This window comes from Homarus americanus, unplaced genomic scaffold (assembly GCF_018991925.1).
Source record: "Homarus americanus isolate GMGI-L3 unplaced genomic scaffold, GMGI_Hamer_2.0 scaffold48406, whole genome shotgun sequence".
Taxonomy (NCBI): domain Eukaryota; kingdom Metazoa; phylum Arthropoda; class Malacostraca; order Decapoda; family Nephropidae; genus Homarus; species Homarus americanus.
Window position 1 is genome coordinate 524,967 of NW_024753828.1, and position 24,337 is coordinate 549,303.

Genomic DNA, 24,337 nt, shown 5'->3' on the forward strand with positions numbered 1-24,337 from the left:
TATTTATTTGTTTATTTATGTCCTTTAGCTTGAGTTTATGTTTTTTGCTTATAAAATGTCACAGAAATGACTGGGGCGAATATAATTTACATTGCTGGAATTCTTATAAGATAATGATTAATTTGAATACAGTGATCCCTCGGTTAACGAGATTTCGGTTAACGATTTACCTTCCATAAGATTCTTAACTTCGGTTAACGAGCAATCCCTCGATTAACGAGTTTCTTACGAGCCGACCTCAACATGTTTTCGCTTGCATTTGGAGGTCCACCAGCTGTAGCATTAGTCCGCCAATACAGTAATCGGTTCTAGGGCTTAAATTCCTTACTATTTTAGTAAATATCAAGAAGTTTATACTATTCAATAATTTTAAAAGTTTAATATTAAATTTTTTTAGTCATTTTAACAATTATTGAGCATAATTGAAGTACAGGAAACTAGTTTTATGCGCGCCAAACAGCCTGTCAACACACCAAACAGGCATCAGTCTCTGTGTCTTTTCAGTGGAGGTAACATCTTGCTTCAGACTCTCTTCAACTACCGGTAAATGCTTTTTTTCTGTGTTTCCAAGCAAATTATTGGTCATATTGAAATTTATTTTACATATTGACAATATATAATGAAGTGCAGTGTTGATTTAAAGAAAATAATCTTGAATTACACCATGAGAACTAAAATTTTATGGGTGAAATGGCGCCATGGGGTGACTTCTCTTCCACCCCAATGCCTTCTATTCTCCTCCACCCCCATTCTAATTCCCATCATCATCATCATCATCATCCAGGAGCCTTCTACATACACACCTCAAAGTTAGTGTACTTTACTACCTTTTTTGTTGATTTTAGGCAATTTTCGGAGAGCTGGAACCAATTACCCAAAACCCATTGAAACAATGGTTTCGGTTAAAGAGTTTTCGGTTAACGAACAACCTTCTAGAACGAATTGTGCTCGTTAACCGGGGGACCACTGTATAAACATGCTATAGTTTGCACTAGACAAAAATTTTAGTAATCATTTAGTGCATTATTTTGAGTACATGTACAGTACAGCTTTGCCCTTAGGACAGTGTAGCATGCCCAGAGAAACATTAGGCGCAAAATTTTAAATATGATGCGTCAGATTGGCACAACAATAATACTATGTATTTTACAAAGACCACCTGTGGTTCGGAAAATTCTATAGTCCAGCACCGGTCAGGTCCAAAGGGTGCTGGATTAGGGAGGTTCAACCTGTGCACAATACAGGTTAAAGAAATATTTTTCCTAAGGGCAAACACAAAGGGAATATCCATTTATTCGTACACAAGTAAAACTGTAACAACCCCCCCCCCTCCTCAGTCCGCAAATGTTATTTGCGGATTTGGCGATTCGCAGCCATTTTGAGAACCTAACCCCTGCGAATTTGGGGGGCCCCCTGTACTATATTTGTCCTTAACTCTTAAATGGTAGCCATAATCAGTGGAAGTTAGCTGTTAGGGCATCAGCCATCATCAGCAGATGTTTCAGTTTTTTGCATTCCATTTTTTCCACATATGGGGTGGAGTATGGAATCCTTAGTTGCCAATTAAGGATTAAATATAATTGTAATGGAAAATTTCCATTAATAAAGAAGTTCAACAGAAATATTATGAAACAAAATAATCACTTCAAAGTTGTAAGTTTTGAGGAACACAATGTTAAGGTAACATGGACATTTAACCCTTTGGCTGTGGGAGGTTACCCTAAGCTGAATAAAATCGTCTCACAGTAGCCAGAATAAAATGGTAAGTGCGGGAATTGCAGGGTTAAAGTAGTACTACAGTACAATACATGTAAATGGTAGGAGGGGAAAGACAGACCACACTAGAAAAGGAGGGTGTCAATGATTACCATGGTAAGTTAGAATAGGTGCCAGAGGATAGGATAGGATCACTGACTGAGCTATGAAATTAATACGAGAGCAAAAGAAAATATTTGCCTGTTTTAAACTAATTTAATGGGACAAATAGAGTTAATACAGAGATACTGTAGAAAAGAAGAATTTTTTCCAATTACCTGTACAGTTACTTACAGTTAATGAAAATAAATGCATTTATTCTATAAAGTACTTGAAGAGGTTGAGGTATGTCCTTACCGACTTGCTGTCGATGCTGGGAAACTTTCTGACGATGTGTTTGATACATGATTCCAGACTTTTGTCAGACAAGAATGCTGGTTTGGATTTTGCATCCCCACATGCCTGAAAACACAAAATAACCCAATAAATAAGATATTTATTTCTTTTTTTTCTCTTCAGTTATTATGGAAGAGTGTACATTTCTCAATAAACCCCATATTTTACCTGCGGTTTTAAATTAGGAACAAACAGAACATCTTCTTTCAATATTACTGATTTCTAATTCTAAATTTAGGTATTTTAGCATTAACTTTCAGACAAAAATTATCATAACTAGCCCGGCAAATCAACTGATTAATGGGAAATTTCTAAATTCCTTGATCATAGGTACACAACACAGACCTCAAGAGTAACACCCACAAAAAGCAATCAAGTACAGTAGAGGTACTGTACAGTACAGTATATTGTCCTTTGCTTTGAACTGAACTTTTTAATAATGAGTTCTTTGACTTTTTACTACTTCAGAGAAAAACATTCATATTCTTCTATAGTTTTACATGCATTAATTAAATACAACCCATAAAATGCTAAAAATAGAAACATGCATTTCTTTGCTATTTAATAGACATACTGTAATAACACAAAATACCATATATCAGGCATACTTACATTATTATAACCTACAAAAAGGTAATTTGATACATTTTCAAAATTTTTTTACTACAGTATGTATATGGTATACAGTATACTGTACGTCTTTTACACTTTCATGAAACTATCAAATAATAACAAAAAAAGCCAAGTTTTTAAATACCTCTTGAGCTGTGTTTACCTGATGGCAGATCTCCAAACTGTGAGGTCTCTTGTAGCTTCTCTTATCAGATTCTTAACTCTAAATTAAATTTCTTAAAACCTCTCCCCATGTCATTCTTGACCCACCCTTGGCTCTCCCCCCATCCAAAGTTATATTCACTCATGCACCTTTAGATGCAATTGGTCTTCTCTCGGCAAAACTTCGACCATACTCTCAATACCCAGCCGCCCCCTTAGCTCTAAACAAGGTTTCCTATCTTTTAGTGTCACATTACCCATCCACTTCACCATTTTCATTTCAGCTCTTTTATACTACAGGTTGACAATCCCTTATCCGAAATCCTTGGGGCCAGAGGCATTTCGGATTTTGGAATTTTTCGGTTTTCAGAATGATTTTTTTTTTTAGCTCACCCGGGCATAGATCACTGGCCCACATCAGGGCCTGGGGGGCGAAAATATAATAAAAATTATAATAATAATAATAATTCATAGGTCTAGGTCGTGTTTCTCACTTTTGATATTTTTTTCATTTTTGTATTTCTTTATTATTATTTTATTATTACAGTACTCCTGCATTAATGTTAACGAATTAATTTTATTATTTTATTATTATCATTAAATCAATTATGAACATTTTTAAAAAATTTTTTTACATTGGTTATTTCAGGGTTTAGATGCATATTTATGCAATTTTATATTATATTTTTTGTTTATTTTATTAATCCTTTATGCTATACTTAGGTTCTAGAACCAATTATTATGCCTGTAATTATTATTTTATTATTGGGTATTTGGTGTATTTTATTAAAAATTTATTTACTATGAATATTATTATTATTATTATAATATTTTTGCCCCCCAGGCCCCGATGTGGGTCAGTGATCTATGCCCGGGTGGGCTAATCCCTGTTATAAAAAAAAAAAAAAAAAATTTCAAAAAATTTCAGAGCTTTTCGGTTTTGGGAATTTCGGATAAAGGGCTGTCAACCTGTAGTACTCTATACCCATGCATGTTTCATTACCATACAACAACCTTCTCACAGCAGTTGCATTCATCTTTCCTTTAATGTGAAGGGAATGTCCTTTTGCCATCAATAAATGCTGCAATTCCCTAAACTTCTTCCAACCACTTCTTACTCTTGCAACTGAGTTAGTTTTAGTACCACCTCCAGCATTTCACCCAGGTAGAAAACTCATCAACACAGTAGTACAATACAGTGATACATCCCCAATGACCATTTAATTCCTAAGGCCTCTCAGTACCGTACTGTACTATTCTACCTACTTTATATTTCCAGGATACTGTTATTATTTTTATACTGTACTCTGTCAGCAGTTTACAAGACTACAATGTGAAAATGTATATACTGTTCTACTGTAATATAATAAGTAGATTACAGTACTGTACTGTATAAATTTAAACAACATCTTGCATGTCTGAGAATTTTAAGCAGAAAAACTCCAATCAGAAAGCAATGGATTATCATAACATACAAATAATATTCAAGACATACAGATAAATCAATAGCTATCAAAATTAAATTCTTATAGGCAAAATAGGGATGCATTCCTGGACTCCTGATATTCTTACATACCCACAAAGATAATTTTCTTTATAAAGAAATACAGTGGTAAAAACCTTTACAGCTTTAAATGGCTAGCCTACACTTTTACAGTCCACACAAGCAGTCTAAATCCCTCCAAAATCCCCAGCAGCAATCTTTAAAATTTTAATTTCCATGCTTTATCAAGCTCATTTTTCGGTGATCAGAAGCTCCCTTTTGGAACCCTTTGTTCTCGGCCATAATAATTATGGACTAATGGTTGACTTTCTAATAAGATCTAGTCATTCTCTATAATTTGGGGGGTCCCATTCAGTGACTCACTATTGGATCTCCTTGATCTCTATCAAATTTGGTCTAAATTAGCAGACAGCAATCTGTTGGAGTGTTCTCTCTAGAGGGTCATTCTCTATCAAAGGTTTAATGTAGCTACAGTACAGTACTTACATACATATAGCAGTTTGATAATATCTGAAATGAAATTTCCAAAGCTTAAGCAAACAATATTAAAGATAACGGATATTAGTAAAAGAGTAACTAATACACTCTTTCCTTGTATGTTACTGTACATACAAGGATTTTTTTTAATACTGTAACTTCATTCATATTTCCCCTTTAAAACACCAAATACAATCTGGCAAGGGCAAATGGAAAATATAAATGTAAACTTGGGAAAATAATCGTTAAATATCAAAGAGAAGAACATATTTTTGGAGGAAATTACACAATGGTGGACAGCCTTGTTTAACTTAAGATTACAGTATATGGAAATTTTGACATGGAAGTCATACATAATACAGTATACAGTATTTATGACTTAAAAACAACAATAACTTTGCCAAAACTATTTTTCATTTTTTTCCATTCATTGATGCTACATTACAAACACATGAACTGACAATACTTATTAGGTACAGTATTTCAAATTTTTTTCCAATTTTCATTGTTTCCTCATATATTTTAAATTATTTATGATTTTCTTAATATTAAGGCTGAAGATGTTTTGCTGTAACCGGCAAAGTTCCTACTAAGACGTACTAACGCTGTTTTACTGTGAGTGCGCTCGGCTCTGATCCGTTAGTCGTCCATTACCAGTGAACAACGTGAGAATGATATGTGACTGACTCGGGCTAAAACTATAAAAAGTTGACCGTATTCGTGTTTTAGTTGTTTAGTAGGTAATGGTGTTGTTTTCTGTTTTTAGTATTTGCTGTTGTTTTGGGTGATCAGATGAGGAGGGAATCATAAACTCTAAAGTGATTCTTAACATTTTTAAAGGTTAGGAAAAGTTAGGTCAGGTTTAAAAATGTTTGTTTGGTGTTATTTTTAGTATTTTACCCCAAATTTTCCCTCGACTTCAAAGCCCTGCCCACTTTAAACAAGTCATATTGTTGGTAATTTTATCTATTAAAATACTGTAAAAATATAAATTTCCGACGGAAATGCCATAGAAGAAAGGTGTCTTAAATAGTTTCAACTCTGCAAAATAAATGCCAAATGCCACCAGTAATAGTCACATATCACTCAAATGTTGTTCGCAGGTAATGGACGACTAACTCATCAGAGCAGAGCGCACTCACGGTAAAATAGTATTACTGCAGTAAGAACTTTGCCGTTCACGGCAAAATATCCACTTTCTAATATTAACCGAGTAATTTTTGTACTGTACTAATGAAGTTTGTTCCCGAACTTCATCTGTGACAAAGATCAAGTAATGTGACCTAAATCAAAATTCACCTTCAGGGATATTTTGCATTAAAGAGGAAAATATGTTTGTTGAAGATAATCTCAAGTATATGTATATTATATTTCACACACACAGTGGTTAAATTTATACTGTTATACAGGGAGAGTCAGTCCAACACGTCACGAGTTACAACACAGGAAGCAAAGTTCATTATAGAGTTGCGCTGTGGAAGGATATATTATTGATGCCCTTGAGCATTTGGCAAAGACTCTGTAAGCACATTCCACCTTCACACAACACAAAACACGATTATTGTGCTAAAGTGAGAGACACAAAACCTAGATGTAAACACTAATGATTGCTGGCCTCGCCCACTTGAGTCACAAGGCGGATGATACCGCCTCTTATACACTAATTATTGAAACAAGAAGCACCTTTTTGATGTTGTAGATTCTAGTAAGTATGCCGGAACACCTGTCATTTAAAATGGAGAGCTTCTCAGCAATCTTCTGCTGTGTTGGTGAGAGGTTCCTTGCCATGTTCACCAGGTCGTCATGTTAAGGCCTCCACCCAAACACTCGGCGGGGTGTACCTGCAGTTCTTAATAAACAATATCACTCCTTCATATAACTATACTTCTAATTTTTTATTCAATAATTATCTTTAGAGTTATCTTAATAAATTCTACTAAGTCAGAATGTTATTTCTTGAAGCCACTTTCACATTAAGGAATATAATCATGATCTAATATTCGAGTTCCTGTACAATGTTTTTCAACTTTATTATACAGCTTTATAAAATGTTTAAAACCTTATATGTTATTTTTTTTAATAATAATTAGTGTTTATTAAATATTATTTATTGTTAGTGTAGTGTAAAATCATAAATTCCTAGTAATTATGAAGAGAAAATATGGAAGCCAGAGTCAAGGAAGCCGAACACCTGTGTCAGTGTTGTGGAGGAGGCTGCCACGTAGTGTTGATGGCAGGTCAGTGTATTATGTCTATTACTCCTCCTCACCTTACTAGATTATTCTTATGTCTTTAGTATGAACCATGTGTTACTTTCTGTGGTGTGAATGTGTGCGAGAGAAGAGCCGAAGCCATAAACCCACTTGATGAAGGGCTTGTTAACTGGTGGCTTGTATAAACTTCGTAGTCTTAGGGTGAAAGGTGTGTTTAAATTAAAGGTGTTTGTCTAGTGATTTAAGAAATTGACTAGAAAAACTCGTGGGGAAAAATACCACACGTGAGCATATGCATGAAAGTTTGTGGTCATATCTGAGAACAGCACTACCACCAGAAGGAGCTGTTCAATTGTGTTCATTTTGGTTAAGGTGCAGAAGAGGGTGACCACCAGAATGATTTGTCCGAATTGGTTGAAATTTTTTCTTCACACTAATATGATATTAAGCACAAAAATAGAATTTGACCTAACCAACCAAAGAAAACTACCTAACTTCCTAGTCGAGGGGGGGGAGGGGGCAGACACCCTGCCATATTAAACAGAAAGTTCTTATTTAGATACCTAGTACCAATGAAAGCAACTTTGTTGAAGTGTCATGGTGTAATTTTACCATTTTTTGCTGATGTGAAAGTACGCGAGGACCGAGTGAATCGATTGTAAACAAATGGACGACAAACGATAACTTGGCAGATTATTCAGAGGAGTATTTACTGTAGGTAAGATGGTAGGTAGTAGGCAGCTACCAAACAGGGAGGTACTACCACCTGGGAAGATATTGGAAGCATAATGTGTTGTCTAATGGTAGACCCTGCGGCCATGTCATCACAAATACATGTATTGTGACCAAGTCCCAAGTTGCTGATCTGACTTTCTGCCTCATTTACACACAATTACAGGGTTTTCTTACTACAGTACTGACAACACAACGTACATACATCGTTTCTCACTATTTATCATTTTAATTTATTTGTATTTATTTATGTTTCTTTATTATTATTATTAGCAGTAGTAGTAATAGTATTAGTACAGTGAACCCTCACTTTACGCGGTCAATTGAATCCACGGAGGCAAAGCGAGAAACGCGTAAAGTGAACAACATAACATATGGGATTAAATGAAATAGAGACCGGCTGACCCCCAAACTCCACTTTTTTCGACACAACACCTATGTTCTAGTAAAAATAACATCTTAATTTTATGATGGTACATGCACACAATTAATATTTAAGAGAAATACAGTCGCCAAGTTAATGTCCATTCAAATAATGGACTCAACTCCCTCCCCCTCTTCTCACACTCCTGGCTCCTCCCTCTCTGAGAAATGTTTGGTGGAAAACCACTAGATTTTAAGGTATAGTAATAAATAATACCTCAAACTAAAGTTAGGATAATATAATTGACATTGCTGGATTCCTTGTAAGACCAGGAATATTTTGAATATAAATGTCATATATTTTGCACAAAAGAGAACATATTTACTCAGAGTAAACAAAATACTTACATTAGCTCTAAAATTTGTATGTCTAATGCAAAATCTATGATGTTTATATTCAAAATGCTCATCAAATTGTAAGAATTCCAGCAATGTAAATTATATTCTGGCCCGGTAATTTGTATGAATTTTATGAGCTAAAACAAATATCTTCAATAAATAAACAAAATATACTTACCCAAATACTATCTGTCAATCAAAATACCCCACCTCCCCCCCCTCTTCCCACCTGCTCCCTGGGTCCCTCCCTACCCCTCACCCCCACCTTCCCTCCCTACCAGAGAAATGATTGGGTTATAACAGTATATTTACATTTTTAGTAATAAATAATACCTCAGACTAAAGTTAGGATAATATAATTGACATTGCTGGATTCCTTGCAAGACCAGGAATATTTTGAATATACACGTCATATATTTTGCACAAAAGATAACATATTTGCTCTGAGTAAACAAAATACTTGCATTAGATCTAAAATTTGTATGTCTAATGCAAAATCTATGATGCTTATATTCAAAATGATCATCAAATTGTAAGAATTCCAGCAATGTAAATTATATTCTGGCCGAGTAATTTGTATGAATTTTATGAGCTAAATAAAAAAAGTATACTTCACCCGGTATATGAGTAGATGCACCGCGTAAAGTGGGAATTCCAGTTCTGGCAGGGTACTGCGTAAATGTAGAAACGCAGAAACGCGTAAAGTGAAACCGCGTAAAGCGAGGGTTCACTGTACTGTATTATTAGTAAATTTTATTTATTTTTTTTTTTTTTACTTAATTTGTATTAATTATTATTATTATTATTATTATTATTATTATTATTATTATTATTATTATTATTGTTACCCCTTGGCCCTGATGTGGGTCATTGACCTGTGCCTGGGTGGGCTAATCCCATAAAAAAAATACAGTAATTAATTTCTTTATGCACAGTCTCGTTCAAGATTCTTCGAACACTGCTGGAGACCACATACTGCCACCCTTGTTAAATCATAAACGAACAAACCAAAAATACTAGTTACAGTATTAAGTTTTTCCATTAAGCTTTCTATTATCTTCACTTCACTTTGCACGTCACTAGAAACCCATTTACACTCACCTTAGAAGTCGTAATCTGCAGTAGTCGGCTGCTTTCTCGTCACTCACTCAGAAAGACTGAGCGGGCCAGCATGAATGCGTGAGTGAGCAGCCACGGTGGCGCCGCTGGTGAGCAAATAACGCATTTGTTTGCCATGGCGGTACTTTTCAAATATTTCCTGCCCAATTTCCCTCGCAAAATAAAAATAATTATCGCTATATATAGGAAAATTTTGATAATTTTGGTAGCCGCGATATAAAAAATCTTTATATAAAGTCGCGATATAGCCTGACCCTACTGTACGTGCTATAGTAAACAAACGGCCTTGAGTTGCCAGCTGTCTCCAGCAGTGTTCGAAGAATCTTGACCAAGACTGTACAAAGTAAGTAGAGACATAATTAATGTCATATGAAAAGTTTTTCACCGTGTTTTACCCTGCAATTTCCCTCATCCCCTGCCGACTACAGGTGATTTATGATAGTAGATAAAAGAAGAAAATACATATAATTTAAATAAAAAGTTGTCGCCTCTTTTAAAAAATACTTACTATAATGATAAGAACATTTGTGGAATAAATGAACGAAATAGAACAACAACTGATCGTAGTGCTGTTTTCAGATATTACCAAAAATTACATCACAGTAGAACCTCGATAAATCAGACTAAATGTATTTTTTCTCTAGTACTGAAGTTGTTATATTAATCATGATGAACCATAAACCATAAGAGGCCAATCATATGAGAATATAATACTGAATCAATGAATAAATAAACCTGACAAATGCAGCAACACCTGATTAGCCCAGCCTGCTTACATACTCAAGTGTCTTAGTTCTTAGTAGGCTTATAGTAAGTCTGACTGGACCTCTGTACAGTATTTAGTAAGTGTTGTTCATTTCATAAGATTTTTTTTTTAAGTATTTCTGGTGACCAGAGCATCTGAGAGTCCGAAAAGAGTGAATTCTGATATATTGAAGTCCGATTTACCGAGGTTTTACTGTATTTCTCTTGGCCTCAGTGCACCATCTTAGTTGTCATGAATGGTCGACCAATGAGCGTCAAGGAGGTTCTAGAATTTAATACTGTTAATTTCAGTCAATCAATAGGGAGTAGCATAACTGTACTGTATCTGTATTCCTTATACTGTACCTGTATATCCTGCCAAACTCCTCTTCACTTGCATCCAGCCTCTCCTGAACATGGATGCGTGTGACATTTGTGAATAGTCCTAATTTAGGATATTTTCCTTTTTAAACAATTTCAAATAAAATAAGGTAAGATAATTAAGGTTAGGTTAGATTAGCTTTTTGTATAATTTTTTAAAAATTTACCCAAGTAATGAAAATTATAAATAATTAAAGCAAGTGAAATTGTAAGAAAAATTTATAATTACTGTAACTGTAAAAGCTGAAACGATCTTTAATCATATATTTATCATTTACTTTTCTTTTAGTGTGTGTGGGTAGTCTCTGTTTACCTCAGGGGGTTGCAACCCTGCCTTGCCAGCTATTCTCACCCAATGGGTTGGTGTTAGGAAGGGCATCCAGCCATAAAACTTTCCTTCATTATGCCTGATGACAGCTGTACCCATTACCTGGTCTCTGCTGCATCTTCTGGGTTTATGTGCTAAGGCAACATACCATTACCTGGATTTCCAGTGGTAATCGAGGGTGGGGAGTACCATTTTGATTTTACCCATTAGGCAATCATGGTTAATGCACGCAGGGGTGGGAAAAGGCCATAAAATGGTGGTGGTGATGATGATTTACATCATAATTGCTGTTTTTAAATATACTGTACAGTGGGGTATGCTATAACGAATCTAATTGGTTCTAGAACCTTGTTCGTTATAGCATTCGTTCGTTATAGGATTAATCCATTCCAGGCCCCCAAATACAACTACTTAGCACTGAAAATTATAATTTAAAATTGTAAAAATTGTAAAAAGGTGCATAAATATGCATCTTAACCCCTGAAATAACCAATATCATTAATACTTGTAATAAAAAAACAATAAGTTAGTAAAAAAAAAAAAAAATTTAAATAATGTTCGTTGTAGGAGTTTCGTTCGTTATAGCATTCTCAATTTTATAGGTAAAACCGTTCGTTATAGGAATATTCGTAGTAGGATCCGTTCGTTATTGCATACCCCACTGTACTGTATAAACGGTACAGTATATGACAAAACGAATGTTATTTGTTACATCTCAATATTATGATTCAAGTGTTGAAAGTTGGGAAATTAATACATTACTGTATTTCATAATACAGTTCAGTTCAGTACAGTATGTTGAAATTTCATTGAATCTTGCCTTTTTTTTTTTTTTTTTTAATACCAGTGATGTTAACATTTGATAATTTGTTATTTCAGTGCTTTTATATATGTTTGTTGATTAAATCTCCAGGCTCCCGCCATTCTGTAAGCAATATCTGACTATTTTAGTGTGTTACTGGGGAGAGTATTTTTGTGCCTTTATAACAGCTAATTCTTCCTGATGCTCCTGTGGCAGTTTTGTTTTTATATTGATAAAAATGAAGCCTTATTGTTGATTGTATTACACGTGTTCACAGAAGGGCAACACCCACCCATCAGTGCCTTGTTTAAACAACAAAACTTTAAAACAGAGATGTGGCAATATTATATAAAATCATTCACACAATTAATTGTTTAGTTTAGTACAGGTACTCCTCGACTTTAGACAACCCGGACATACGACCGCGATGGTCTTATAAAATATTTTTCAAATTACTTATTTTCGAGTCCCAACATTAGTGATCGCGCTGTGTACTGACAAAATTTTCATTTGTAATTCCCTTTAAAATGGCTGGCAAGCGTAAAAGTGAGAGTTCTCGTGGTGCTGAGAAGAAAAGGAGACACCCATTTTAGAATTTCTGTGTATTATTTTCGCCTTTTCGACTTATGACCTGGTCGTCGGGACGGAACCCCGTCGAAAGTCGAGGAGAGACTGTATAAGCTGAATAATGCTAAATTTATGTGGGAAAACATATTTAAGACTTAGCTGTAGTTTCACAAAGATTTTTCATTTACAGTATATAGTATGTACAGGTGCTCCTCTACTTACGAATGAGTTACGTTCCTGAGGCTTGTTTGTAAGTCCAACTTTACTCCTGTAGATACCAAACATATTGTAAAAAATTAAAATATTATGGATATTTAGTACAGTTATACCCTTAAATACAGCCTGAAAACCTGGCTCACTCTTCTCCTCTTAAGTAATGTTTGTTCTATCTGGAATTTTCTTCAAAATAATCCAGTCTCATCCACATTAAACACCTGTTCTGGCAGGTAACCCCCTTCAGTGATGATGTTTGTATCTCTAAAAGTTTTTAAGTTGAATGTTCTTAGGTAGAGGAGCACCTGTACTGGGACCTCGTGTAAAGTCAGAAACACTCCTAAAACTCCCTTAATTCACTATATATACATACATATACACTAGAACTCATAAATCGCTACTGTAATGTAATATCAAGTGCATAAGAGCATTAATAGAACACAGACATTACCTGTATGTAGACAGACATGCGTTGTTGTTTTGATATTATTCATCCCCTTCCAACGTCACCGTGGAGGGATCATCAAGGTCAGATAGCGATGCAGGGGAGGATGTGGGCAGCTCAAGGTCACTGCAAGAAGTTGAGGGCATTGGCTGATCTGCTGATGGTGTTGATGCTAAGGTTTTCTTAAAGAACATGGTGATGGGAAGGTGTCATTGTTGTTTCTTAAGCTTCTGGAACATATTCTTATACTGAGCCATAAGGCTTGTAAGACCTCGTGAGAAGTTGATGCTGTGCTCCGTAGAGGGGTCATACTCAGACACTAAGTTTTTCAAGCGCTCGGCCACTGAAACACTTCACTAAACTTGTGTACAGTATATCCCAACATGCTGACTCTTCTTGTTCTTCATCATCGTCGTCGCCACCACCATCTTCTACGTCCGCTCTCACTATTTCCTCCAACTCTGCATCAGTCAGAGTTTCCCTGTGCCCTTCAATTAACTCTTCAGTTTCCTGCTCGACCATGTCTTCAAACCCATCACCGACTACAGCCCTGCCCACCGTCACGATGTGCTTTACTTCAGAGTCGATCGTAGGGAATCCCTTGAAGTCACTCCACAGTGCCCGCCAACACGAATTAACCGTCTGTTTTCAGTGCATCCATGGCCTCCTTCACAAAACTGATACAATTGGCAATGTTGAAATCCTTCCGGCATGCCATAACATGCCGTCCTCCATGCCTTAACTCCCCGAATCACGTCCTGGTCGAGAGGATGGAGGCGGTGTTGAGTGGAAGGAATACTACCTCGACTTCATCGTGTGCAAATTTTATGGCATCCGGGTGGCCTGGTGCATTGTCAACGACCAGCAACACGTTGAAAGGCAGGCCCAGCTTCTCTGGGTAGCTCTTTACCTCGGGGATAAAACAGCTGTGGAACCACTCAAGGAAAAGTACTGCTGTCACCCAGGCTTTCTTGTTTGAGTGCCAGTAGACGGGGAGGAGATTCATATTTTTTCTCTTCAGAGCGCGAGGGTTGGCAGACCTATAAATCATGCCTGACTTTATCATATGCCCTGCTGCGTTGCCACATAGCAGGACGGTGACGCGGTTCTTCGCAACCTTGAATCCGGGGGCCTGCTTCTCGGACTGGAAATGTAGGTTCTGGTTGGCATTTTCTTTCAAAACAAACTTGTTTCATCAGCGTTGAAGACCTGCTCCGGAAGATATCCACTTTCCTCAATCAATTTACTGAATTCATCTGGGAACACCCGTGCAGCTGCCTCGTCCGCCGATGCCAATTCGCCAGTGAGTATAATATTTTTCAGGTTGAAACGCTTCCTGAAACTGTTGAGCCAACCTGCACTAGCTTTAAAAGTTCTTTTCAGAGCTGGTGGATGCTTTGCCCTCAGGAACCTCAGATTTAAACTGGTCATAAAGACAGCGCCTTCTCCCTGAGCATGTTGCCATCGATGGGGACACGTTTCTGGTTCATATCCTCCACCCAGATGTTTAATGCCTTCTCCACCTTCACTAGAGTTGTCTCTAACCTGGCTAGTCACCTTCGCAGTAAATGATGCACTTGTAGACACGTTTTCACGAATTTCCTTCTGCCGAATCTTGATGGATCTCACGCTTGATTCGTTCCGCCCGTACCTCCGTGCCGCTTTGAGAGATGAAATAATGCATCATTCTGGAACTTCCGAAAATATTCTTCCATTACCCGAAAAATTCCAGGGATGGGGGATTTTTTCTGCTTTGAGAGAATCGTCGTTACCAGGAAATCTCTCCTTCCCGGAAGTGCTCTGCACCAATTGTTCCGGCTATTGAAGATATCACTATTTATTACACAAGATGAGCATTTTGATACCTGTATTGCTTCTTCACAACACTAACATTACTATCAATTGAGGGGTGCTTGGAAGCCATTTCAAATGGTTACAGTACAGTATTTAGACCAAAAACACTTAAACATGCACGTACTCTGTGGAAGCTTAACAAAGACTGGGGACGCTGTGACGCTCCGCGAGAGAGAGTGGCGCGCCAAGATGGGAGAGGGTGATGATCCATACAAAGTAGTCCGTGTTGGGTGACAACGTTATAACGAATCAGTCGGGACGTTGTCAGAATCATGGGTATCTGAAGAGTAGCGACATGATAACTAAACGACGTTGTCTTGGACAACGTTAAACGAGGACTTACTGTATATGAAATTCCGAGCTATCACGAGTTTACTGCTGGAGTTTGGAGATTTCTGAAGTTTGAAGACAGTGAATATTCATACACTGTCTGTAGTGAAGTCATATTTGATATGTTGAAATAAAAGTGTAATTCTCATTTAATTCATGAAAAGTTTGAGTTGTTCAAAACAATTATGATATGAGGCATACGCTGGTACAGTACCTGGTGTGCTTCGAAATACCTGTATACGTATTGTATTTTTAACTTTATGCCGAATCAAACTTGATTTGATTTAATGGGGATGTCAAGAACATTCTTTCCTCTTACTTTTTCTAGTACTGTATATAATAATTCAAATACTGTATGCAATAATAATATCTCCATTAGCCTGAATCCCTCAAACCCGGAACTCTCCGATAGCCGGAATTGAAATTTTCTTGGAAAATCATTCCCAAATCTGTAATTTTCCAAAAAATTCCCACTTCGGGAACGATTTTCCGAGGGGCACATTTTCTGGAAAATTCCTAGAGCGTTTTCCCAGTACCCAGAAAATTTCGGGGATGGGGGGTCTTTTTTTTTTTTTTTTTTTTTTAAGAGATGAAAATCAGGTGCATTTTCCAGAAATTCTGAGAAATTTTTTCCAGTACAGTACCCGGAAAATTCCGGGAGTGAGGATTTTTTTTCCGGCTTTGAGAGATGAAATAATGCATTATTCTGGAACTTCCGAGAACATTCTTCCATTACCCAAAAATATTTGGGATGGGGGATTTTTTCCGGCTTCGAGAGAGTCGTCGTTACTCGGAAATCTCTCATTCCCGGAAGTGCTCTGCACCAATTGTTCCTGCTAATGAAGATATCACTATTTATTACACAGATGAGCATTTTGATACCTGTACTGTAGTACATTATATAGTATTGACTTCAATTACTAAAATTCCAGCTAGTTCTCAGATATGTATGTGTTCTAAGCATTCATTTTAAAGTGTTTATTAGTTTTGTCCGAAGTCCCTGTCCATGTTTTCTTTCTCAAATTATCATTATTTATCTACTAACTGTACCAGAGTTTACGTGTGAAGAGTAAAAAAATTTCAATTTGGGCAAAATGATCATAATCTATAATTAAATTAGTATTTTTCATTACAGTGAATGTGTTCATGTATTAGTTTCCAAGAAGCAAAAAAGTGATATTATATACAGCAGCTATACTGAACACTGCTCTTGAGTAGATATGTTTTGTGGTAGAACCATTGGTTAGCTGTGTTTCAAAGTTCTCTGAATTGTGACTGTTATTATTATAATTGTTATTATTATTATTATTTAAGTATAACATCACTTTTTTGCCAGTCATTAAATTTTTTATTAACTGCTAGTTTCAGAGAGCTTAGGAAACACATGCTAACTTATGTCTTTTTATTTATTCTACAGGTATCAAGACGTTTGTCTCTGTTGTGGCTGGATGTCTGTAGGCCAAAATGGCAGTCAAAGTACAAGCTGTTATATCAGCATGGAAGTCTTTTGAATTGGGTATTGTGCAAAGAGAACTTGATGAAACTGCCTCAGAATTAGCTACTCGTCAAGATGAATCGGAAGAATCTCGCAAGAAATTGGTTGAGCTGTCGAGAGAATTTAAGAAAAACACACCAGAAGATATTCGCAAACAAGTAGCTCCTCTACTGAAAAGTTTTCAGACTGAAATAGATAACCTAAATAAGAGGAGCAAATTTGTGGAAACTGCCTTTTTAAATGTGTACAAAAAAGTAATTGACATTGCAGACCCACTTCCCACCCTGGAGTACTGTGCTGGACTAGAAAAAAAAATTGGGCGTCTTGCTGATTTGGAAATAGAAAATAAAAACTTGAGGGAAACTTTGCGTGACTACAATGAAGAATTCAAAGAAGTTAGGAACCAAGATGTAACCATAAAGGCCTTAAAAGAGAAAATTAAGAACTATGAGGACTTGATGGATGATAATATACAATCAAAAACAAAGGAACTGGAAAAGGAATTGTGTCGTCAATATGCAGAGAAAGAGAGGTTGCTTCATGAAACACAGGAATCAGTGGTGAGAAGGCTTCAGGAAGCTGAGACAAGAGCTCAAACCCTGCAGTCCACTTTGGATCAAACTCAGTCGGAGTTGTTTGATTTAAAGAGCAAATCTGAGGAATCAAACTTTGCAAAGTCAGATGAAACAGATATTTTGATGAATGATCTTGAACGTACTAATCAAAGAGCTGTAATAGCTGAAAGAGAATCAGCACAGTTAAAGGAACAGTTGAAGGCTTTGTCCATTGCTCACAGTGCACAAATAGATAGCATGTCCAACTCTGTGTCATCTGTAAATGAAATTGAGTCTGCAGCTGAAAACTTAGCAAGATCTTCCTTGGAAATTGAATTAGCTTCAAAAGACAAAGAAATATCCCAACTTGTTGAGGACATAAAACAGTTGCAGTTGTCCTTGGACACTTTAAGAGAAAATGCATCAAAGAAAATTCTGTACCTTGAGAACAAAATGGAAGATGATACAAAAACTTTGGCTCTGTTAGAGGACAAAATATCCAAACAAAAAGATTATGATGAGATCAAGAGAGAATTGAGCATAATGAAGTCTGTTGAGTTTGGTATATCATCGCCTACTATGACAGAGGAGTATCTACAAGAATCATCAACACCTCCAAAACCATTGGAGATCCTTCTCTTAGAAAAAACAAAAGCATTACAAAATGAAAATACTACCCTAAAGCAAGCAAATGCAGGCATAACAACAAAAGTGAATGAAGTAGAACAAGAACTTGCAAATCTACGCTCACTTACTTCAGAACAGAAAGGGTTAATTGTTCATCTTGAATCTGATTTATCCTCAGTGCAGTCACTGTCGACGCTATACCGTGGAGAGGGTGAAGGCGCTTCCATGCCTGAGATCGTAGCTGAGGCTGTCAGAGCATCAACCAGTAGCACGCCACCCCTGACATACCCCTCCGCTTTTGACACAAATCCCCCAACTCCCACACCAGGAGGAATTCCACCAGATTTCACATCTGCTGCTGAGTCTCTCTTACCAATTGTATCTGCACAGAGGGAACGTTTTCGTCAGCGAAATGAGGAGTTAGAAGGGGAAGTTGCTGGGAGAGGGCAACAGGTTGTTCTCCTTCAAAATGAACTAGACTCTCTCAGAGCAGATAATCTCAAACTATATGAAAAAATAAGATTTCTTCAGTCATACCAAGGCAGACAATCTAAGGAAGACACTGCAGCCGAGTCTCGCTATAGTAGCCAATATGAGGAAGCCCTAGACCCCTTCTCTTCATTTTCTCGCAAAGAAAAACATCGCCGTTATGCAGCTCTTAGCCCATTTGAAAAGATTACTCTTTCTATGGGGCATTTTATATTGAGCAACAAAACGGCTCGAACGGTAACTTTCATGTACACGGCACTAGTGCATAGTCTTGTGTTCCTCGTTCTGTATAAACTGGCACACACCGAATCATGTAAGCGAGACTTTGCCTCAGACTGTGCACAGAAGTTTGCTGAACACATGCACCAAGTTCATGGGGAAACTAGTTTTCATAATTCACATTAGTACAGTGATAGTTAGAAATCAACACAGAAGATTGTACACTTATGAATGCAAATTGTGTGAGTAATGTAACCATAGATTGTATTTATACATTTATACTCTTATCCTATCCTAGGTTAACAGTACAGCATTGGGATCATAGTTTATGTAAGTAAATATGCTGTACTGTTTAGTAAAACAGATTTAAGCAAAACACAGTTATATTGCTATTCCAGTAAATGGTCATTGGTGTTGGTTTTTATTTGATTTATATTATGAGAATACAAATGCGCTACATACTGTATATGTTTAGTGATACAATATATAAAAATTTCTTAAGTACAGCACTAGCTTTGGTTTTTATGCTTTAAAGGTTGTTGTTAAACCGTTTCATACGAATGATGATTGTATTCTTACAGGTTGGGTTGGCATTATAAACCTGAGCAGAGGTGTGGATGTGTGGTAATTTTTTTGTGTCGAAAATTCATTGTGTATACCAGAAGTTTTATTTTTTATATGCAGTAATGTAAACTCGGTAAAAAACTATCGTTACAATTCATGCGCGAAACAAACTTACACTACAAACAAACTGTTTCAAAAAGGCCCCTGAGGCGTTCCTCGCATTGGTAGCCCTGTGCGTGTATGGGTTGGCCACACGTGCTTGAAACAAGTGATCGGCACTCTGAAACGAAACCCAGTACTAGACTTTCCGGAATTATCAACCATATGGTAAAATGTCATTAGGCCGGGTTCCATTATGACGGCATGCGAAACTGTGGAGCTATTCAAATGTTTCGGAACTGCATGGTATATTTTCCAATATGAATAAAGAATGACATAATGTGGCATGAGCCCAAAGTAAAATAGCAATACAAATACAGATTCAAAATTCGGTTGCAAAATAATCTTTTACCTTTATTATATCCACTAATTCTGCCAAACATATAATGCATTCCTATATGGCAACTCATCCACTTCCATGGTTGCTGTAGTCCACAGTGTGTGGAACATTTAATGTAACATACAGTTTAACTTATCTAGATATACTGACTTTCTCCAGTCTTATTGTAACTAATTCAATATAGTCAATGAAATAGCTAATTTCAGCCTACCAAATTAAGTATGAAATGTCTCATATTCAGGCCTACCAACCCTCGCGAGACAACAGGAATGTTCAGATGGAAAATCTGGGAGCCCACCTGTACGGTAGTTTTTACCGAGTGTACGTGTTCAGGAAGATATAAATTATTTGCTATTGATATATCAGAGTGCATATACAGTTGTACTGTACTGTATAAACAGATTCTAAACTCAAAATCCCTTTTGAGTTTCATTTACATTCTTTAATGTAATTAATTAGTTTAATTACCACTTGTGACAAAAGGTAAAGTGTCTCTCATAATGATAATACCATAATGATAATACAGTACAGTATTCACATGTATGTAAATAAAGAGACGAAACTGGCGTTATTTTTGTACTGTAACATGGAGAATGTATTAATATACCTTATTTATGTTGTAATTCAGAATTTAAAAATGTGTTGTAATCAGGTAGCATGTTGATTGGTGGATGTATTGTGTGTGCATCTGTAATACTAAAAAAAAATTTTGATCTTATTTCATAAAAACTTATTTTATTATAGGAAATTATAAGCTGCAGTAAAAGTTATCTGTATCCTGTATCTTTATATTATTACAGTATTTCAGTTCAGTAGATTAATTTCACAGAATTTTGCCATAACCTGTTGATATTCTGCTACCCTTTCCCAAGTGTTAATAGAACACACCAGTGGACAGATGGTAAGAAACATTTTTACAAGACAGGGGATCTTTGCTCCCAGATCCAAGCATAAATAATGTCACTGTCAGTGCGTCATAAGCAGCCTACACATGAATTGTAGGCATCATTAGTATATCATTGCTGTTACCTTGAATGCTATGTTTGTTATTATTTTGTTATTGTTGTATGTTAATTTGAATTACTGTACAGTATGTTGTTCTGTATTGTACAAGGTTCCATGTAAAATTATGAATTTATATTATTTACCAGAGTTAATATATTTGGTTAAGGTTCGTAAAGCCCTCCTACTACATAACAGGAAATATCACCTCTTTTTTTCTCATTATACAGATGTTATATAAATACACTATATGGACCTAGTTTTTTTTTAATATATACCTGTACAGTAGCTAAAACAACTATCTGTGCAGGTAGGGGTCGATATGCTCCAAAATTTTACGTGTGACTAGTGACAGCCCTCATATACCAATATTTATCGTCCATGGTCTCGTATTGTTTCCCACAAAGTATGCACAGATAGTTGTTTTAGCTGCTGTACATGAATTACCATATAAGTCTTGAATACTTTGCACTATAATTTCTCAGCAGAAATTTTGAATACAGTACCTCTTTAATAACTGAATCCAGTTATGATTCTTCTTTTTCTTTTTCTGTAATAGACTGGGGGAGGTATACAGGTCTACTGTATAGTACAGGGTATTATCTCTGAAGAGTAGTGTAAGGGACAAGTGACCTCTATACAAGCTAGGCATGCTTAGCACTAAACACCATAGATGGGAGAGATGAAGATCTATGCATGATTTACTTGTGTAATATTGCCGAAGTTGAGTGACTGTCCCACATACAGTAATGAAAGTACTGTACAGGTACTGTATTAGTAGAAATGTAAATGGAATCTGTATTGAGTTTATTGTCAGCTTTTCTTCACTCTGTGTTACTAAATGATTAACTGTATGTTGCCATTAATTATACTACTGTATTTCCATGCTAACCTGGCCCTTAAACCACGCCCCTCGTCTATAGCTACAAGTACAGTAGCTGATTGGTTCATAGAAATTGTTTGTGAAGCTGTCCATTTATTCAAACTAAATGCATTCACAATTGTTAACCAGACTTGTTATTCTCTAAAATAATGTTAAATATTTGTACTATCAAAATGCAAATGATTTCAAGGCATTAGCACTTCAGAGAGGATGTTAGAAAATTTTAAATATTTGTCATAAAAGGTCGAAATCGAAGATGAAATTCGCTTTTGAATGAAGTCTTTTCATTATTTCTTGTTTTGTACCAAACAGAAACAAATGATACCTAACATATAGCACAATCGGCAATGTACTACAGTTTGTGCAGCTGAATATATCCCAATTCATTTATATAACTGATAAAACTTGATATACCCCCTGTATATATACGAGCACTAGGAGAGTGGGCACCAAATCTTTATTTTTGGGACTGTCATGCTCGTATTCAAGAAATGAAAGGGGATTTCCGATCCCCATATGTGGCAATTGTGTCTGTTGACCTTACCACAGGTGGAATGTTGATTCATCGCTGAAAACGACATTATTCAAAAATGCTCATCTTCGTTACGATTGGGAATTTCAACATCAAATTGCTCTCGTCTGGGTTTGTCATCAGTCTAAAAGCTTCTGCATGATTTGCAATTTGCAAGCACAAAGTTTCAACCTCTTGTGAACCACCTTGTGCACTGTTGCTCACGGTATTTGCAGTTCCAAGATTTTGTAGGACTGGCTAAACACCTCCTGAATTTCAGCTACTGTATCTTCAGATACACTGGGACTACCTACTCTTTTCTGATGTAGCACACTACCAGTTTCATGAAACTGTTTCAGCCATCGCCTGAGTGATTGCTCTGTTGGTGGATTTTTTTTTATTTATGTTGGATACGTCTCTGTACAGTAACTGAAGATTTGGTTTCCCACAAACATAGCACACACATTGCTTTCTCCTTCATAATCGCCATTATGCTGCTGTACTGTCACAATTCGTGCTCGTAGCACTCCTACCAAATACATGTCAATAGATTACCAGAGTTGCTTTATTAATTACACCAAACCCCTTTATTTTTTCTCTTTTACAGTAAAATATTTATTGAGCTTCATAATCAGGTGAATATGTTATAGACACCCTGTATACAGTATGTTCTCAATTTAACTACGGTAACTAATTTGAGCCACGCCTGTTCATTAAATCGAAATTCCGCTAAATGGAGCACTCGGTTAACAATGTATACACTGGGGCACCTTAGCTTTCGTCTTTATTCAAGACATCGTCAGAGGCAACAGAATTGCAGGGATGGGATGTCAGGTTACCCGTTCTTGGGTGGGGGATTAGTGGGTCTCATGACCTGAAGATGTCTTGAATAAATACGAAAACTGAAGTATTTTTAGGGAGATCGTTATAAGTACAGTATAAGTGAGCAAAGTTTTATCCTTCATTATTACATTACATAACATTTAAAATATGGAATGATAAAGCAGAAAGGTGGGGGTGATTAGAGTGTCTGTCTCTCATATATATATATATATATATATATATATATATATATATATATATATATATATATATATATATATATATATATATATATATATATATATATATATATATATATATATATATATATAAAATTGAACTTGGCGTACAGTTTTGTCTCTACCCTTACAACGTCCACACCCAACATGAATTCTGAGATGAGCTAATTTTGTGCCTTTTTAACTCTCCATTAATGCATCGTATGTGAAAATGCCAATATTTATATACTACTGTAGAATCATATGGAAAGAATGTAGACATTTAAAGAATTAATTTTGACTAAGTACAGGTAGTACATTCAGATGAAGTAATAAAAGACAGAATTAAGAATTTACATAATGGTTACTGGAAGTTGCTGTTCATCTCAATCTAATTCATGAATATGAAAGTAGTTAGTATTGGTAGGAGAATATACTGTAGATTAGGATCATATAAACAGAAATAGCAGTCAAGATGTTTATCTGAGAAAGAAAGGTAAAAGATGAAAATGTAGTTGTATGTTTGGGAGGTACCGGTAATAGCTGTTGTGGGTTAGGTAGTACCTATATAGTGGTGGTCAGAGGCCTGGGTGTTTGATAATTTTGCATCAGTCAACGTACTGTGTGGTACGAGGTAGCAAGTAGCGTATAGAGGCATATATTAACGTCATTCCTCTTTGATTTTTCATATGATTAGTACTTGATTCAGCCCACTTTATATTTTGTTAGAAATTATATTAAATAAAAGTATTAACTAAATAAAGTATTTTATTATTATCCTCTAAAGGAGACTTTAAAGTAAGATCTCGACGGAATACTAATTACTACCGTTAAAAAATATTTTGTTTCTTCAATCTGTGCCATATTTTTATTTTGGAGGGGTCAATACTGTATACTGTCTTTTAAACAGAAATACTATACAGTACAGTACAGTATATACCCGGTAGGTACTGTACAGTACAGCATATTAAATTCTAAGTTACAGTATAAAAAAAATTTTTAGCTATAAAATACTTTATAACTCATTGACATTAGTTACTGTACAGTACTTATTCCTA

General features: G+C 35.9%; 2 protein-coding genes across 7 annotated transcripts in view; one reads left to right on the forward strand and one right to left on the reverse strand.

Annotated features, from left to right (window-relative positions):
- Positions 1-6,759, reverse strand: part of LOC121855594 (membrane-associated protein Hem-like) — a 96,370-nt gene extending 89,611 nt beyond the window's left edge. For all 3 annotated transcript variants that reach the window (XM_042350641.1, XM_042350642.1, XM_042350640.1), the window contains exons 1-2: positions 6,590-6,759; positions 2,113-2,217 (exon numbers count right to left, since the gene is read on the reverse strand). In XM_042350641.1, the coding sequence (XP_042206575.1) occupies positions 2,113-2,217; positions 6,590-6,694 (210 nt within the window). In that variant the 5' untranslated portion in view covers positions 6,695-6,759. The remainder of the gene's footprint in view (positions 1-2,112; positions 2,218-6,589) is intronic.
- Positions 6,760-7,060: 301 nt separating this feature from the next.
- Positions 7,061-24,337, forward strand: part of LOC121855595 (protein CASP-like) — a 48,782-nt gene continuing 31,505 nt past the window's right edge. For 2 of the 4 annotated variants that reach the window (XR_006086818.1, XM_042350645.1), the window contains exon 1: positions 7,070-7,143. Coding sequence is in view for 1 of the 4 variants with exons in the window: in XM_042350646.1 (XP_042206580.1) it covers positions 16,861-18,966 (2,106 nt within the window). In the remaining 3 variants the exon portion in view is untranslated. Of the gene's footprint in view, positions 7,144-16,813; positions 22,854-24,337 lie in introns of those variants that run through there. The other 2 variants (XM_042350646.1, XM_042350644.1) reach the window with 2 other exon arrangements.